Source organism: Bos indicus, chromosome 24, assembly GCF_029378745.1.
Source record: "Bos indicus isolate NIAB-ARS_2022 breed Sahiwal x Tharparkar chromosome 24, NIAB-ARS_B.indTharparkar_mat_pri_1.0, whole genome shotgun sequence".
Classification (NCBI taxonomy): Eukaryota; Metazoa; Chordata; class Mammalia; order Artiodactyla; family Bovidae; genus Bos; species Bos indicus.
The window spans coordinates 44,929,174-44,949,103 of NC_091783.1; the positions used below are offsets into that span (position 1 = coordinate 44,929,174).

Sequence of the window (19,930 nt, forward strand, 5' to 3'; positions counted from 1 at the left end):
CTTGCCTGGAGAATCCCAGGGATGGGGGAGCCTGGTGGGCTGCCGTCTATGGGGTCGCACAGAGTCGGACACGACTGAAGCGACTTAACAGTAGCAGTAGCAGTAGCAGCATTCACCTTACTAGATAAATGTGTTATCATCCCTGTTCTGCAGCTAAGGAAATTGGGACACAGACAGGTGGAGCAACTTGCCCAATGTCATAGAGTAAGATTGGAACCCAGTCATCTCAGCTCAAGAGTCTGTGTTCCTCACTGCTACACAGTTCTGCTCCACTGTCTCTCAAAGAAAGAGAGAAGACAGTCCACAGGTGACAGATGCCATACTACCTTCAACAGGAAGCCTCCTAGAGAAAGTTCAGGAGCATGAATTGAATTGGAGATTCCAAGTGTGGTCAATATCGGTTGACATGGGGACCCACGTGATTGCCACACCAGGGACATCACTGTGGGCAACCACCTAGGACACGGTCACACCCCAGGGGCAGAAAGGATTCTGGGCCTCAGCCCTCACCCACAAGGCTAGCCCCTTGCCTTCGCTCTGCTTCCCTTGCCATCCAAATGATACTCGTGCAAAATGAAAGATGTGCCGAATGCTTGCAGTTTGCAGTGTTTATGGGAAACTTTAAAAGGTGGATCTGCAGGCTAATTCAGCATCTTTGTGACTTTTTTTACTTGATTTATCATCAATGGTTATTTTTGCTCTAATGGTAAAAAGCGCCAGTTTTGCCGTAAAATGGATTTATAAAAAGGAAAGCATGAGGTAAAGAGGGGAAAAATACTTCTTTTCTTCTGCCCTCTCCATTTTTAGGTTTTTTTTTGTCTTCTAACAAGCAAAACTAGATATAATCTTTGGGCCCTTTCCTGCCTGATCTCTGCTATTCCTCTACCCTGGAGTACAGTTCTTAACCCCTTCCCAGTAGAAACCCTTAGGTTACCAGTGTTTATCAAACTTGACTGAAGTAAAGCTCTCTGGGCTCTAGCCCAGAATTGTGACCCAGACTTGCAGGAGAGAGGCTTGGTGAAATGTGGATTTAGTGGGGACCACTGGTAGTTCTTACTGGTGAAGAAACTACCTACCAATGCAGGATATGCAAGAGACGCAGGTTCAATCCCTGGGTCAGGAAGATCCCCTGGAGTAGGAAATGGCAACCCACTCTAGTATTCTTGCCTGGAAAATTCCGTGGACAGGGGAGCTTGGAGGGCTACAGTCCATGAGGTCCTAAAGAGCTGGATACGACTTACCAACTGAGCACACACCCACATACATTTATAGACGCAACAATGTATTTTGTGCAGAAGTAAGCCCACTGTGACCCTATATGTCAGGTAACCACCAGGGAGGCTGTGAAGGAAGAGTTTGAACTCTGAACATCAGGTCAATTTGGAGGAGGGGTAGCAACAGACTTCGAGAATGAGTGAATTCAAGACTCCACTGCTGCTGCTGCTGCTAAGTTGCTTCAGTCGTGTCCGACTCTATGCGACCCCACAGACAGCAGCCCTCTAGGCTCCTCTATCCCTGGGATTCTCCAGGCAAGAACACTGGAGTGGGTTGCCATTTCCTTCTCCAATGCATCAAAGTGAAAAGTGAAAGTGAAGTCTCTCAGTCGTGCCCAACACTTAGCGACCCCATGGACTGCAGCCTACCAGGCTCCTCTGTCCATTGGATTTTCCAGGCAAGAGTACTGGAGTGGAGTGCCATTGCCTTCTCCACTATCTGAGATTAAATGAGGCTCTCCCTGGTTAATGTCTCTACCCTATCCCAAATTTCTGCTGGATGTTACTTTTCAGAAAAGCAGTTTATTGAAAAAATATGTAAGTGTAATAGCTACATTAACATAGCACCTACTAAGGGCCAGGCACTGTTAAATACTTGATGCTCACCAACTGCTAATCCTCTCAAATCTTCTTTGACATGGATACTGCTATTAATTTCTAGATGAGGAAGCTGAGATAGGAGAGGCCGCAGGACTTGTGAGCCTGGGATTTAGACTCCTGTGTAGATCTCAAGCCTCCCCACACACACTGTGGCCTCTCAGCTGTCCCTTGGATTTCAGGAATAGTGATCTCACACGTAGACTTGAGAAAAGAGAGTCTGGACCAGCACAACTCAAATGGTTGACCCTGGGTACCACCTGGGAGCTTGTTAGAAATACAGAATCACAGCTTCACCCCAGATCTTCTATTTATATCAGACTCTGCATTTTAACCAGACCCCCAGGTGAATCATGTGCAGTTTAAACCCTGAATTTGAGAAGTTCAGGGTTCCAGTGTCTCTCTTCTATATGGTTCAGGTCTTTCGTGGGGGAGGGGAGAACAATGAGTGGACTTAATGAGATCATCTCTCATGCTCTTATTGTTTTAACAAATCACTCTCACCTTCAGCTATTGTGTTCAGTCCTCATCATTGTCCTGGGCTTCCCTGATAGCTCAGTTGGTAAAGCATCTGCCTGCAATTCAGGAGAACCTTGTTCGATTCCTGGGTTGGAAAGATCTGCTGGAGAAGGGATAGGCTACCACTCCAGTTTTCTTGGATTTCCCTTGTAGCTCAACTGGTAAAGAATCCACCTGCAATGTGGAAGACCTGGGTTCCATCCCTGGGTTGGGAAGATCCCCTGGAGAAGGGAAAGGCTACCCACTCCAGTATTCTGGCCTGGAGAATCCCATGGACTGTATAGTCCATGGGGTTGCAAAGAGTCGGACACAAATGAGTGACTTTCACTTTCACTTTCTTTAACTTATCAGAGTCCTGACTGGTGCTGACAGGGAAAGAAAGTGACTCAGGCTAGTTGAAGTGGGGTGGTGCAGCAGGGAGGAAGACAGTGGAGACAGCGGCTGCGTCCACTGGGGACGGGCCTGTCCGTTCTCCTGCTGCCCTTGCTGCCACTCTCTGCTCTCCTGCCCCTTGCCCTGTTGGCTTCCTTCCTCTTTGGAGCATAACAAAGGGTGGCTCCCAGATCAGTAGAGTCCTGCTATGTCCCTGAACGTGACAGTCCCTCCAGCCACTGCTGATGTTATTAATTTTTAAAACAAACTTCCTGATTGAGGTTCTGGCTGCCTCTAAATTGTCTCTACAAGGAGACTGTGTACTAATTAACCCATAGAAACAATCAATGATGTACCTTTTTCAAGTTTCAGGGTGATTAGAATATGAAAATGAAGAGCACAATGGTGCAGATGTTTTAAAATCACAGCAGACAGCAATTAGTGACACGGAAACCAGCTGCTTATCTCTCCAGATAAAGCCTCTTAATAGGGAATTACACTGGAGGAGTCATTACCCAGATGGATCTCACATGATTTACAGAGGAGGCGGGGCAGCTTTAACTTTGATTTGTGAGCAGGTTCTTGTCAAGCTTCCTTCTTACCTCAAAAAAGGTGGATTTGTGGCTGGGATGGAGGCAGGCTTCATCTTTCTACCTGTTGGCCCAGGTCAGGGAATCTAGCAAGGATGAGGAAAGGAGAGAATGTGGCCTGCAAAAGCCACAGGCACCTGTCTGCTTAATTCAGGCTCCATTGTTTGGCGTCAGCTCCTTCAGCTGTCCCTGAGCAAAGAGAGAGTGATAGGGCACTCTGTGGTAGGGCAACACTACCCACTGGCTGCCTAGGTGTTCACTGGAAAGAAAGTGTCCCTGAATTCTCCTGAGTGGCTTTGTGTGTGTGTGTGTGTGTGACAGAGTGCTCTTTGTAATTCTTTGTTTGATGTATTTTCTTTTACATAATCCAGGTAAATTTTACATATACGGAAATATATACATCTTAGGTATACAGTTCAAAAAGTTTTGACAAATGCACACAGCTGTGTAACTCACACTCTTATCATGATATAAAATATGTATATTATCCCTAGAAACTTTCCTCCTGTCCTTTCCCAATCCCACTCAACTTCAAGCATCCACTGTTCTCATTTATGTCGTAATAGATTAGTTTTACCTGTCCTAGAACTTTACATAAATGAAATCATACAGTATGTACTTTTTTGGAGTCTGGCTTTTTTCACTCTGCATAATTCATGTGTGTGACGTATCCATATTGTGGAATATATCCAAACTTTGTTCTTTGCATTGATGAGTCTGTGTGTTCTTCTGCTGATTGACACCCAGACTGTTTCCAGGTACTCTGAATAAGCTGCTCTAAAGTTTTTGTAAAAGTCTGTTTATGGATACATGTTTTCATATCTTGGGTAAATGCACAGGAGTGGCGTTGCTCAGTCATAGAGTATATTCTTGCCTCGAGAACCCCATGAACAGTATGAAAAGGCAAAAAGATACAACACTAAAGGATGAAAACCGCAAGGTTGGTAGGTGTCCAATACGCCACTAGGGAAGAGTGGAGATATAGCTACAGAAATAATGAAGAGTCTGAGCCAAAACGGAAACTCTACCCAGTCGTGGATATGTCTGGTGGTGAAAGTAAAGTCCAGTGCTGTAAAGAACAGTATTGCATAGGAACCTGGAATGTTTGGTCCATGAATCAAGGTAAAAGGATGTGGTCAGACAGCAGTTGGCAAGAGTGAACATCAACATTTTTAGGAAACGGTAAACTAAAATGGATGAGAATGGGCGAATTTAATTCAGATGACCATTTTATCTACTACTGTGGGCAAGAATCCCTCTGAAGAAATGGAGTAGCCCTCATATTCAACAGAAGAGTCCAAAATGCAGTACTTGGGATCAATCTCAAAAACGACAGAATGATCTCAATTTGCTTCCAAGGCAAACTGTTCTTCATCAAGTAATCCAAGTCTATGCCCCAATCACTAATGCTGAAATTGAATGATTCTATGAAGACCTGCAAGACCTTCTAGAACTAACAAAAAAAGATGTCCTTTTCATCATAGGGGACTAGAATGCAAGAGTAAGAAGTCAGGAGATACCTGGAGTAACAGACAAGTTAGACCTTGGAGTACAAAATGAATCAGGGCAAAGGCTAACAAAGTTTTGCCAAGAGAACGTCATAGCAAACACCCTCTTCCAACAACAAAAGAGACAACTCTACCCATAGATATAACCAGATGGCCAATACCAAAATCACATTGATTTTATTCTGTGCAATTGAAGATGAAGAAACTCTATACAGTCAGCAAAAACAAGACTAGGAGCTGACTGTGGCTCAAATCATGAGTTCCTTATTGCAGAATTCAGACTTATATTGAAGAAAGTAGGGAAAACCACTAGGCCGTTCAGGTATGACCTAAATCAATTCCCTTATGATTATACAGTGGAAGTGACAAATAGATTCAAGGGATTAGATCTGATAGACAGAGAACCTGAAGAACTATGGACAGAGTTTCTTAACACTGTACAGGAGGCAGTGACCAAAACCATCCCTAAGAAAAAGAAATGCAAGAAGGCAAAATGGTTGAGGAGGCCTTACAAATAGCTGAGAAAAGAAGATAAGGGAAAGGCAAAGGAGAAAGGGAAAGATATACACAACTGAATACAGAGTTCCAAAGAATAGCAAGGAGAGATAAGAAAGCCTCCTTAAGTGAGCAACACAAAGAAATAGAGGAAAACAATAGAATGGGAAAGACTAGAGATCTCTTCAAGAAAATTAGAGATACCAAGGGAACATTTCATGCAAAGATGGGCACAATAAAGGACAGAGACATTAAGGATCTAACAGAAGTAGAAGAGATTAAGAAGAGGTGGAAAGATTACACAGAACTATACAAAAGGGGTCTTAATGGCTCGGGTAACCATGATGGTGCGGTCACTCACCTAGAGTCAGACATTCTAGAACGTGAAGTTAAGTGGCCTTAGGAAGCATTAGTAAGAACAAAGCTAGTGGAAGTGATAGAATCCCAGCTGAGCTATTTAAAATTATAGAAGATGATGCTGTGAAAGTGCTGCACTCGATATGCCAGTAAATTTGGAAAACTCAGCAGTAGCCACAGGAGTAGAAAATGTCAGTTTTCATTCCAATCCTAAAGAAAGTGAAAAGTGTTAGTCACTCAGTCATGTGCAACCCTTTGCAACCCTATGGACTGTAGCCCGCCAGACCCCTCTGTCCATGGGATTTTCCAGGCAAGAATATTGGAGTGGGCTGCCATTTCCTTCTTCAGGGCATCTTTCTGACCCAAGGGTTGAACCCAGGTCTCTCGTATTGAATCCCAAAGAAGGGTAGTGCCAAAGAGTGTTCAAACTACCGCACAATGTGCTCATTTCACATGCTCTCAAGGTAATGCTCAAAATCCTTCAAGCTAAGCTTCAATAGTGCATGAATTGAGAACTTGCAGATGTACAAGCTGGATTTAGAAAAGTCAGAGGAACCAAAGATCAAATTGCCAATTTCCATTGGATCATAGAAAAAGCAAAGGAATTCCAGAAAAAACATCTACTTCTGCTTCATTGACTGTGCTGAAGCCTTTGACTGTGTGGATCACAGCAAACTGGAAAATTCTTAAAGAGATGGGAATACCAGACCACCTTACTTGTCTCCTGAGAAACCTGTATACAAGTCAAGAACCAACAGTTAGAACCAGACATGTAACAATGGACTGGTTTTAAATTGGGAAAGGAGTACGTCAAGGCTGTATATTGTTATCCTGTTTATTTAACTTATATGCAGAGTACACCATGTGAAATGCCAAGCTGGATGAATCACAAGCTGGAATCAAGATTGCAAGGAGAAATATCAATAACCTCAGATGTACAGATGACACCACCCTAATGGCAGAAAGCTCAGAAGAATTAAAGAACCTCTTGATGAAGGCAAAAGAGGAGAGTAAAAAAGCGGGCTTAAAACTAAACATTTAAAAAACTAAGATCCTGGCATCTGAGCCCATTTTCATGGCAGATAGATGGGGAAACAATGAAAACTGTGACAGACTTCATTTTCTTGAGCTCCAAAATCACTGCAGACAGTGATTGCAGCCATGAAATTAAATGAAGCTCACTCCTTGGAAGAAAATCTATGACAAACCTAGACAGTGTATTAAAATGAAGAGACATCACTTTGCCGACAAAGGTCAGTTTAGTCAAAGTTATGGTTTTTTCAGTAGTCACGTGTGGATGTGAGATTTGAACCATAAAGAAGGCTGAGCGCTGAAGAATTGATGCTTTCACCTGTGGTGCTGGAGAAGACTCTTGAGAGTCCTTTGGACAACAACAAGATCAAACCAGTCAATCCTAAAGGAAAGCAACCCCAAATATCATTGGAAAGACTGATGCTGAAACTGGAGCTCCAATACTTTGGCCACCTGATGCAGAGCCAACTTATTGAAAAAGACCCTGATGCTGGGAAAGATTGAGAGCATGAGGAGAAGATGATGACAGAGGATGAGATGGTTGGATGGCATCACCGGCTCAATAGACATGAGTGTGAGCAAAGTCCAGGAAATTGTGAAGTACAGGGAAGCTTGGTATGCTGCAGTCCATGGGATTGCAAAGAGTTGCACATGATTGAGCAACTATACAACAACAGCAAGGGAAGAGTATTTCTAGCTTTAAAAGGCATGACCAAAACAGCTTCCAAAGTGGTACCATTTTGCATTCCCTCCAGCAATGGATGAGCGTTTCAGTTGTCCATACCTTTATCAGTACTGGTCATCTTCAGTATTTTTAATGTTAACTGTCCTACTTGGACTTTATCATTCTGGGCTCCAAAATCACTGCAGATGGTGACTGCAGCCATGGAATAAAAAGACACTTGTTCCTTGGAAGAAAAGTTATGACCAACCTAGACAGCTTATTAAAAAGCAGAGACATTACTTTGCCAACAAAGGTCCATCTAGTCAAGGCTATGGTTTTTCCAGTGGTCATGTATGGATGTGAGAGTTGGACTGTGAAGAAGGCTGAGTGCCCAAGAATTGATGCTTTTGAACTGTTGGAGAAGACTCTTGAGAGTCCCTTGGACTGCAAGGAGATCCAACCAGTCCATTCTGAAGATCAGCCCTGGGATTTCTTTGGAGGGAATGATGCTAAAGCTGAAACTCCAGTACTTTGGCCACCTGATGCAGAGAACTGACTCATTTGAAAAGACCCTGATGCTGGGAAAGATTGAAGGCAGGAGGAGAAGGGGATGACAGAGGATGAGATGGTTGGCTGGCATCACTGACTCAATGGAATGAGTTTGGGTAAACTCCAGGAGTTGGTGATGGACAGGGAGGCCTGGCGTGCTGCAGCCCATGGGGTCGAAAAGAATCAGACACGACTGAGTGACTGCACTGAACTGAACTGATCCTACTTGGGGTTTAGTCATATCTAGTTGTGGTTTTAATTGACATGTTCTTGCTTCAAATGATGTTTGAGGACATTCATATGTGCTCCCTGTCCATTCCTACTCCTTTTGTGATCCAGTATATTTGGCTGAAGATATTTTGCCATTGTGTGAGGTTAAGTTGGTTGAGAACATTGATCAAATTTTCTGTATATTTTTTTCAATTTGTTTTTTTACGTCAGTTTGCTCTAGCAATTACTGAAAGAAGAGTGTTAAATCCTTTTAATTACAGTAGTCTATTTCTTCCTTTAATTCTCTTAGTTTTTATTTCCAATATTTGATTCACGTATATCTGTACGAGGTGCAAACAAATTTAGGATTATTGTTTAATCTTGATGAATTGACTCTCTTATTTTGAAATGTCCTTAATTATCTCTGGTAATACTCTCTGTTCTGAAGGCCGTTTTGCACTATATTAATTGAGTCACTCCAGCATTCTAAAATTTGATGTTTGTGTGGTGTGTCTCGTTCCATCTTTTTAAACTGTGTCTTTGTATTTAATGTGTATTTCTTCAAATATAAGTACCTTACAAGTGTATACTTCCATATACCCTTCTCTTGCCCTTTGTTTTATTGTTTTACATTTTGTTTCTATAAAAGTCATAAACTTCATGATACATTGTTAATACCTCCACTTTAAGCAGGCCTTTTAAAGATTTTAAGACCAAGTATAGGTGTTAAATTATATGCCCTCATATATACTATTTCCATGTTCCTCATTCATTCATGTAGATCTGAGTTTCTATCTGGTGTTATTTTGCTTTACCCTAAGGAACTTCCTTTTACATTTCTTATAATTCAGATCTGGGCTTCCCTGGTGTCTCAGTGGTAAAGAATCTGCCTGCCAATGCAGGAGATGTATGTTCCATCCCTGGGTCAGGAGGATTCCCTGGAGAAGGAAATGGCAAACCACTCTAGTGATCTTGCCTGGGAAATCCCATGGACAGGGGAACCTGGTGGATTATAGTCTGTTGGCTCGTAAAAGAGTCGGATGCAGTTTAGCAACTAAACGACAAAAACAATTCAAGTCTACCAGCAGTGAATTTCCTCACTTTTTATTTATCTGAAAATATCTTCATTTTGGCTTCAGATATGAAGAATGCTTTCTTGGGTTAGAAAAATTTAAGTTGACTTTATTTTCGTTTTAATACTTTAAAGGTATTGATTGTCTTCTGGCTTGATCTTTATTGATAAAATGTCAGACATTATTTTTGTCACTATTTCCCTGTATATAATGTGTCTTTTTTCTCCGTTGCTTTTAACATTTTCTCTTTGGTCTTCATCAATTTGTTTACAATGTACTTAGATGTAGTTTTTTGTGTGTGCTTACTCTGCTTGGGATTTGTTGAACTTCTTACCTATATGAATCCACATGCGTTATGCTCTATCTGCTGCTGCTGCTAAGTCGCTTCAGTCGTGTCTGACTCTGTGCGACCCCATAGACAGCAGCCCACCAGGCTCCCCCGTCCCTGGGATTCTCCAGGCAAGAACACTGGAGTGGGTTGCCATTTCCTTCTCCAATGCATGAAAGTGAAAAGTGAAAGTGAAGTCGCTCAGTCATGTCTGACTCTTAGCGACCCCATGGACTGCAGCCCACCAGGCTCCTCTGTCCATGGGATTTTCCAGGCAAGAGTGCTGGAGTGGGGTGCCATTGCCTTCTCCGATGCCCTATCTACTGGGATTCTAATTTTATGTATGTTAGACCACTTGATACTTTTCTATAGGTCAGTGAAGTGCTATTTCTTTGTTTGTTTGTTTGTTCTTTTATTTAAATCTCCCTCCCTCACTTCATGAACCTTTCAATTTAGATAATTTCTGCTGTCTTTTCTTCATGTTCTCTGAGGTTCTCTTCTACTATGTCCTGTAAGTTGTTAAGCCCATGGAGAATTTTTCATTTCAGATATTGTATTTTTCCGATTTATAATTTCATTGTTATTTTGGTACAGTTGCCCTCTCTATGCTGAGACTTCCCATATGTTTATCAGTTGTTCCAATCTTTTCCTTAATATTAGGCCATCTGCATAATGGCTGTTTTGAGGACCTTGGATTTATATCTACCCTCCTGGTTACAGGTCATATTTATCTGCCTCATTGCCTGTCTAATATTTTTTATTGTGTCCTGGAAATTGTAGATAGTATATTGTAAAGATTCTAGATTTTACAATTTTCCTGTAAAGAGTTTGACTTTTGTTTTGCTTGATAGTTAATTTACTGGGAGATTAGCTTTATCTTATTAAGGATTCTTTTTAGACTTTGCTAGCTTTTATTCTAGGGTTCAAGTAACCCTACACTTAAGGAGAACTATTCCTGGGATATCAGCTGCCTGTCTGGGATATTTATTAAAGTCTCCCCATTCTGACTAGTCAGAAATGCAAGATTGCCTAATATTATGTGACCTTAGAACTCTAGCAACATTCAGTCCCCGATAACATATATCTGCTGTGCTTCATGGAGTCTTGCCCTCAAGTGCAAGTTAAAGTTTGGCCAAAAATGTAGGGTATTTCTATTAAGGTTTCCAGGGTTACTTTTCTACACCAGTCCCTCTTCTCAGGTACCCTGACCCCAGATTCTAGTCCCCTCAAGAGTCTCAAACTATGATCTCTATTTCCTCTACCCATAGTTCTCTGGGTTCCACTTCCCTGTGCCTAGGTTTAGAAAGTTCTTCTTGGCAGAAAACTAGGGATACGGCAGAGCCTCTTAAGTTTCCCTTCTATCTAGAATCACAGCTTATATTACCTGTTGCCCAATGTCTGAAAATAGTTGTTTCATGTATTTTATAGTTTTATGTTTATTTCCATAGCAAAGTCAAGTCTAATACTTATTAATGCCATTATGGTTAGAAACAAGTCAGCAATCATTTTTAATTACATAGAATTACTGTGTACGAAAGGAAACATATGAGAGCGGCCTCTGTATTTGTGTAAGCTGTTATCACCCCCAATAAATAGAGTACTTCAATATCATTCATGGCCCCCAAATAGCAAATCAAGAATGGTTCCTATGGGAACCACATTAAGGTAACTTCCGAGGGCAATTCACGTGGCAGGAAATGAGAACTGTATATATATAATTGGAAACGTCATGTGCACTTAGGGGCTTTTCTATGTTCCATTGTCTTAGTCTGTTTGGGCTGCTATAACAGAATACCGTAGATGGAGTGGCTTGTAAAAACAGAAATTTATTTCACACAGTTCTGGAAGCTGGGAATTCCAAGAGCAAGGTGTTGGCAGATTCAGTGTGTGGAGAGAGCCCATTTCCTGATTCATAGATGGCCCTCTTCCCTGTGTGCTCACATGGTGAAGGACAAGTGAACCCTCTGGGGTCTCTTTTATTATAACAGCATTAATCCCTTTCATGAAGTCTCCACTCTCATGACCTAATCCAACACTGTGCTCCCAAAGGCCCCATTTCCTGATACCATGACACTGGGAGTTAGGATGTTAACATAGGAATTTTGAAGGGACACAGAGAATTCATGGAATTCTCTGAATTCAGAGGATCATAAAGCCATGGTTTAAATCAGGTACTTAGTTGACATTCTTCTCTACCTACCATTCACAAATGCAGAACAAACTGGGCTTAGGAGAGATGCTTTGAGAGCAAGTTCAGTGGAAGCTGGCATGTGCATTCCTCCTATTCATGTGCCAAAATGGTAATTTTCAGTCTTTTCTTAAATGACAGAACCATCTCTCTCCACCTCCTTTCTCTTAAATGAAATCCTTTGCATGGCTGCTCTGTTCAATTGAGGGTTAAAAGAATGGTCTGGAGCCTCTCTGTTGCCCAATTCACTGGCTACAATTCAGAAATATCTTTACAAAATCCTGGGACTCTGTGGAACACATTTGAAAACCACTGAGCTGGAACATCTCCTGATAATATCAGAGCCTCTTTAGTCCCTAACCCAGACCCCTGTCTTTGATATAATCTGGTAGTTCTCAACTCTGTCTGTGCATTGGGATAGCTGAGAGCTTTGAAAAATGTACTACTGTTCAGGTCCGACCTCTAGAATGTTGACTTAATTGGCCTGAGTCAAATCCGAGCTGTGGTACTCTTTACAAAGCTTCCTGGATGATTCTAACATGCAGCCAGGGTTGAGAACCTTGAATCAGACAGTGTGGGGTTGCATTCCTTTTCTCCCACACTCACCTCTTGCTCAGGCTTGAGCACTCGCTTCAAGCCTCAGGGGTGGAATGCTGGGATTCCCAGAGCTCTGAGGTTGGCTTGGATGAGATGGGGAAATAGAAATCCCAGGGTGGGAGGTCATGAACCTCTGCATACCCAGTTCTTTCTGGAAGGACAGGATTCTCACCCACCCATATAATTGACTCTTCTGCTCACTGTGCAGTACACTTGGAAAACCTGAACAGAGAATGGACTGTGTTAAGAGTTTCTAACTATGTGAATTACAAAGAGCTCAGAGAGCAATCAGGAATGCTCAGTGGTGCCAAACTACATATCCTAACAGGCCTGTAGTAGCTCTGCATATTTACCACCAAAAAGTGCTGTGAATGTCATAGCAACCACATAAGAGCCCCACCCCAGAGGAATTACGGTGTTAAAACATTAGATGAGTGGTTTTACAACTCAATTATGTTTCAGAATTATCTGAGGAGCATGTTAAAATGCACATTCCTTAGTCCCACCCTGGGAGATGGCCAATGAGTATATCTGCAGCAGGGCCCAGGAATTTGTATTAATAACCAGAACCTTAGCTGGCTGTGATGCAGGGATCCAGGACCACATCTTGAGAAGTACCAAGTGCCAAAATAAGAGATAAAGCTCCCTTCATTCCCTTATACCCAGGCACATCTTCCTGTTCATGTAAAAGCAAAATATCTCACAGATAGCACATTAAAATTACTGGTGTCAGCAAAAAGTAGCACAAATACAGCTAACCCAAGTGTCGTTTGTCAACCACAAAGTCATGCTTGATTTTTGATGAGTTATATGATTTTCCTCAGGCCAGAATCATCATGTTATCCTCTTATTGGGACAAAAATTGGGACTTGCTTTAGATAACCCTGAGATAAGGCTCCTTTATTCCATTTTCATAGATTTTTAAGTTTTTATGCAGTGATTTAATGCTTGTTTTTTAAATTATGTAAAAAAATAAAATGCTCTTTAAAAAGAAATCTGACTTGTACAAAATTTAAATTTATATAAGTTAATTTATACATTGGTTGTGGGGGAGGGTATAGTATCTACTTTATAAAGTAATTTTTCGCATGACAGACATGCTTCCATAAACACATCCTGTAGGAGAGAAATCTGTCTAGTGTTTTCAAAATGGTATTTCCCTGATGAACATTTGGCCTAGACTCAATGTACATGGAAAGCACATATAAAAAGGAAGCCAGACCTTCAGAATGACTGTGAGTTCCACAGTCAATCTGTGGGGATGGGGAAGCAACCAAGAGTCATGCTGAACTTGATTGTATTAAAAGTTTTCCGTAAAAATAATCTAGCCCAATATAGAATAGCATCAGCTCTTCCCTTATTTGCTAACCATTTCAGAGATAGCCGTGCTGGGGACTGAGGGTGGTATAAAGTCCATAAAAGATTCAAGTCTGATCCCCCAGAAAAAAATCTACAGTCTGAAGGGGAAACGGAAACATGTGCTCTGTGGATTAATAAAGGCCCCAGTCAAAACCCTCTATATGGGATAATATCCCCCAGACAGCTGGGGAAGGATGGGAGGGAGAGCTTGCACCCCTGCAACTGAGCTCAAAGCCCGTTTTGCCATGTCCATCTCTGTCTCAATGGAGTAAGTGCTCAATTCTCAGTGAAGGACATATTGGAACTGACAGCCTCACCATTGTGTATATAATCTGTCATGGCTGACAGATGAAGAAATGGGATTTTATGAAATGCAACTGGATATAGCCATCAGCCACTGCTGGAAGGAAAGCCTTGTTCTCCTGCACCCCTTAAAAAGCAGTCCTCCTCAGTCCTCTTTGCCCCTTGACTGCAGCCATCTGAGCACCAGGTTTAAAGCACCATTTCCCCCATTACCGCTGATCTTTTGTTGTGCTTCCCTTTTGTCCACCCTGCCCTTTGATTGCCAAGCTCTCCCAGCAGGGCAAATTGCAGCTGAAATGGTAGAAACAATGGGATCCGGCAGTGTCCAGATGGAGGCACTGGGAGCCAGGCATGCTTAACTGCTTACTTTCAGCTGGTCTGCCCTGAGTGTAAGTGAGCAGGCCTCACCTTTCAACTGCCAGAGTGAAATCCACCCTCCTGACTGTCACATGGGTTTCCCCAAAGGCAGAGTTAATTGGAAAGTGAAACAATTAATGGGAGATGGAAGAGAGCTAACAGTAAAAATTGCTTTGAGGGGGAGTTACCATTCAAGTATCTTTAGTCCTTAAGTATTTGGGAAGGATCTTTTGTTCAACATTTAATGCATCTGAGAACTCCAGTTTCATTATGAGCCATTATGAAATGAGTGATTGGTGGCTTATTGTCTTTTGTGTGTGGCCATGTATTTTGTCGTGGTAATAGGCATCTTAAATATCATTTTGTTTGTTCATTCAACAAACATTTATTGAGAACTTTCTGGGTGGTTTGCTTTGTAGTAGATACTGGGGATAAAAGGATAAATGAGAGCATCTCTGACTTCAAAATACTTCCAGTCTAGGAGAAGACATAAAAGTACACAAAAAATAGCACATTGCATTATAAGGATTGTGATAGGTGTCTTCAGGAGAGACAATGGTGCATGCAGAAGGAATGGCAGAAGAAATAGGGCTGGAGAGGGTAACTGTGTCTGCAGACAATATGTAGCAATATACAGTAATCTCACTAATGACAAAATGGATTACCCATAGTAAAATCGGTCTTCCCTCATTTATTCAATAAATGTTTATCGAGTGCCTACTATTTTCCAGGTACTGTGCTTGGTATCTCTGTGATGGTATACACAGGCTAGAAAGGAAAACAGGCATTAATTAAATTAGCACAAAAATCAAATGTAAATTTAAAACTATGATAAGTACAACAAAGATGAGATACATTGTTTCATGAAAACATGAAAACATTTGACAGGCCCCTTTCCCCCATGCAGTCGCAGTCATCCAACTTCCCCTCTTTTTTCTTTTTTTTTTGGAAGAAAATTAAGTCTTATTTATTTTTAAAACCAAACCACTAGGAAAATATATCACAGTCTTGAAACAACAGACAATATTATCATTTCAAGTAATAAGTTGGTAAAAAGACAAGGTCCTTAAAATGATAAGGTGCCAGAACTGGGATGAGAACAACTCATGTAGCAAAGGCCCAAGCTAAAGTGGGATTTGGTAACGGAGGACAGTCCTTTTGCCACTCTAAAGGAGCCACAGTTCACCCCTGAGTTGCTTACTTTTCCTCCCTTGACTTTTGTGTTGCCAGAGGATTGTCTCAATGCAGCTCTGTCATTTCTGGGGGCAAAGTAAGCAACACTGGGTTTAGACTTTCATTCTGTTTCACGAAAACCAGATTTTTCCAAACCCCATACTTCACAACCAACTTCCCCTCTTAATTTCTCAACTTGTGCTCTTTCTCCTTCTTGGTCCCTAATGAGCTGCTTGTTTGAGTGCGGAGATGCCGTACTCCAGGATAAACTCCCAACAGACACAAACTGCAATAGGGAACCATGTGTGTTTGAGGAGAAGCCGGGGCAGAAATAAGCTGCAGCTGGAGTTATGGAAATGAGCACAGGTTGTTGAGAAGTTAAGATGCTCTCCTGAACTCTGCCACCTTGGGCAGGACTCTCGATGGTTGAAGTTTTGGCCTCTTCATTTGGAAAATGGAAGCACTGGACTGTGGGACCTTTAGAGGACCTCCCATCTCTAAATAGTTCTTGTTCTTGAGATTGCATTAAACCAAGACAGATCCTGTTACTTAAGGTGAGAAAGGCAACGATTAAAGCATCCTTATTAATGTTCAAAAATCAATGCAACATATTTTTACTAAAGAAACTGAAAAATATACCTCCACAAAGCATTCTGGTGTTAAAGGTGGCTATTTCCAACTTATAAATAATTAAGCCTTTGATATGAAATTTTAAATGGTTTCAACATGCTCATCTTTGTTTCTCTCTCTCTCCTTCTCCATTCCACCCACCCTTAGGCTTATGAGCGGCCACAGAAACACTCAGCTCTCCACTATGACCCAGGCCTCCCACAGGATTTCACCAGTGACACCTTAAAACCAAAGCACCAGCAAAAAAGCAGCAGCCAGAACCACATGGACTGGTCCACCAACTCTGACAATGGACCTGCCACTCAGAATTGCTTCATCAGTCCAGAGTCTGGCAGAGAAACTGCAAGCACCAGCAAGATCCCAGCTCTTGAGCCCATGGCTTCCTTTGCAAAGGCCCAGGGTAAGAAAGGCAGTGCAGGGAGCACATGGAATCAGTTGTCCAACAGTAACAAAGATCTGCTCTTGGGAGGTGTGGTTCCATCTCCAAGCAACCACAGCTCACCAGCCCCACCCAGCAGCTCTGCTGAGTGCAGTGGGATTCAGCCCTTGGTAGATCAAGATGGAGGAAGTACAAAGGAGCCCCTTGAACCACCTACTATAAGCAGCAAGAAAAAGTCCAGTAAAAAAGATGTGATAAGTCAAACCATACCAAACTCAGACCTAGACTGGGTCAAGAATGCTCAGAAAGCATTTGACAGTACAGAAGGGAAAAGGGAAGGCTACTCTGCAGATAATGCCCAAGAGGCCTCACCAGCCAGGCAGAATGTGAGTTCCGTCAGTAATCCTGAAAATGACTCAAGCCATGTCCGGATTACTATCCCTATCAAGGCACCTTGCCTCGATCCAAGCAGCCATAAGAGGAAAAAGAGACAGTCCATCAAAGCAGTGGTGGAAAAGATCATGCCAGAGAAAGCCTTGACTTCGGGAATCACTATGAGCAGTGAAGTAGTTAATAGGATATTTTCCAACCCCGAGGGTAATAAGAAAGACCCCCGTGTCCCTAAGTTGGGTAAAATGATGGAGAACGAGTCCCCCTCAGCTGGCCTTGAAACTGGTGTAAATGCTGAGAAAGTTGTCCCAGGAGGTGTACCTAAGCAGAGAAAGCCACCCATGGTCATGACGCCTCCAACATGCACAGATCACTCTGCAAGAAAGCTGCCAGAAATCCAGCACCCCAAATTTGCCGCCAAACGGAGGTGGACGTGCAGCAAACCAAAACCCACCAGTCTGCTTCGGGAGGCAGTCATGGCCACCTCCGATAAATTGATGGTGGAACCACCGTCTGCTTATCCCATCACTCCATCCAGCCCTCTCTACACCAACACAGACAGTCTTACTGTGATCACGCCAGTCAAAAAGAAGCGGGGGCGACCAAAGAAGCAGCCTTTGCTCACGGTTGAGACAATTCATGAGGGGACGTCCACCAGTCCAGTCAGTCCCATCAGTCGGGAGTTTCCTGGCACCAAGAAGAGAAAGAGACGACGTAGTTTAGCTAAGTTGGCCCAACTAGTGCCAGGAGAGGACAAACCCATGAGCGAGATGAAATTTCACAAAAAAGTAGGAAAGCTTGGGGTATTGGATAAGAAGACCATCAAAACTATTAATAAGATGAAAACACTCAAGAGGAAAAATATATTGAACCAGATCTTGTCCTGCTCCAGCAGCATAGCACTGAAGGCCAAAGCTCCCCCGGAGACCAGCCCTGGGGCAGCAGCGATCGAGAGCAAACTGGGCAAGCAGATTAATGTCAGCAAGAGGGGCACCATCTACATCGGCAAGAAAAGGGGCAGGAAGCCGAGGGCAGAGCTGCCACCCCCATCCGAAGAACCCAAAACAGCCATCAAGCACCCGAGGCCTGTTTCTAGCCAGCCGGATGTTCCCGCCGTGCCTTCCAACCTTCAGTCACTTGTGGCGTCTTCACCAGCAGCTATGCACCCACTTTCGACACAGTTGGGTGGGTCCAATGGCAACCTGAGCCCCGCCAGCACTGAAACCAATTTTTCAGAGTTGAAAACTATGCCAAATCTCCAGCCCATCAGTGCTCTTCCAACCAAAACCCAAAAGGGAATCCATAGTGGGACCTGGAAGCTGTCTCCACCCAGGCTGATGGCCAACTCCCCGTCACACCTTTGCGAGATCGGGTCACTCAAGGAGATAACACTGTCCCCTGTGAGCGAGTCCCACAGTGAAGAGACGATCCCGAGTGACAGTGGCATTGGGACAGACAACAACAGCACGTCTGACCAAGCAGAGAAGAGTTCTGAATCCCGACGGAGGTACTCTTTTGATTTCTGCTCCCTGGACAACCCGGAGGCCATCCCATCTGACACCAGCACAAAGAACCGGCATGGCCACCGGCAGAAGCATCTCATCGTGGACAACTTTCTGGCCCACGAAAGCCTCAAGAAGCCAAAGCACAAGAGGAAACGGAAAAGCCTGCAAAACCGTGATGATCTCCAGTTTCTGGCGGACCTAGAAGAGCTCATCACAAAGTTCCAGGTGTTCAGGATCTCCCACCGGAGTTATACCTTTTACCACGAGAATCCGTATCCCAGCATTTTTCGGATTAATTTTGATCACTATTACCCGGTGCCATATATCCAGTATGACCCGTTGCTCTATCTTCGTAGGACTTCAGACTTAAAGTCAAAGAAGAAGCGTGGTAGGCCTGCAAAAACCAATGACACCATGACAAAGGTGCCTTTTTTACAAGGGTTCAGCTACCCTATTCCCAGTGGAAGTTACTATGCACCCTATGGAATGCCTTACACATCAATGCCTATGATGAACCTTGGTTATTACAGTCAGTACCCAGCTCCTGTGTACCTGTCACACACGCTCGGAGCAGCGTCCCCGTTCATGAGGCCCACAGTGCCACCACCTCAGTTCCACACAAGCTCCCACGTGAAGATGTCTGGTACAGCTAAGCATAAAGCAAAGCACGGAGTGCACCTGCAGGGGCCCGTGGGCATGGGCCTTGGTGACAGGCAGCCATCCCTGAATCCTCCCAAGGTGGGCAGCGCCAGTCTGTCCAGCGGTCGGCTCCACAAGAGGAAACACAAACATAAGCATAAGCACAAGGAAGACCGGCTCCTGGGGACCCACGACAACTTGAGTGGTCTCTTCGCAGGCAAAGCCACTGGCTTCTCCAGCCACATCCTGAGCGAGCGGCTGAGCAGCGCAGACAAAGAGCTCTCCTTGGTGAGTGAGAAAAACAAGCATAAGGAGAAGCAGAAGCATCAGCACAGTGAAGCCAGCCACAAAGCGTCCAAGAACAACTTTGAGGTGGACACCTTGTCTACACTGTCACTTTCGGATGCCCAGCACTGGACGCAGGCCAAGGACAAAGGTGACTTGAGCAGCGAGCCTGCGGACTCCTGTGCGAAAAGGTACTCTGGCAACGGTGGGGACGGGGGCGGCGCGAGACCGGAGAGCCTGGACGTGTTCAGCGAGATGAACCCTCCGAACGACAAGTGGGACAGTGACGTGAGTGCGAGTAAAAGGAGGAGCTACGAAGGCTTTGGAACGTACAGGGAAAAGGACATCCAAGCCTTCAAGATGAACCGCAAGGAGAGAAGTCCCTACGACTCCTCCGTATCTCCAGGTAAGGCCGAATTTTCTTCACGCTTGGACTCTGCTGTGACTCGGTTGCTGGGCCCTGCCATTCAGCAGTCGCTGTCTTCGGCACATTATTGCACTCACTAGTTTGCAGAGAGGTAGAAGCCGTATGACAGTGGGTCTTCTTGTACATTGGA

General features: G+C 43.6%; 1 protein-coding gene across 6 annotated transcripts in view; it reads left to right on the plus strand.

Annotated features, from left to right (window-relative positions):
• Positions 1-19,930, plus strand: part of SETBP1 (SET binding protein 1) — a 409,906-nt gene that overhangs the window by 272,397 nt on the left and 117,579 nt on the right. For all 6 annotated transcript variants that reach the window (XM_070778561.1, XM_070778557.1, XM_070778560.1 and 3 more), the window contains one exon: positions 16,323-19,779. In XM_070778561.1, coding sequence (XP_070634662.1) covers positions 16,323-19,779 — 3,457 coding nt within the window. The remainder of the gene's footprint in view (positions 1-16,322; positions 19,780-19,930) is intronic.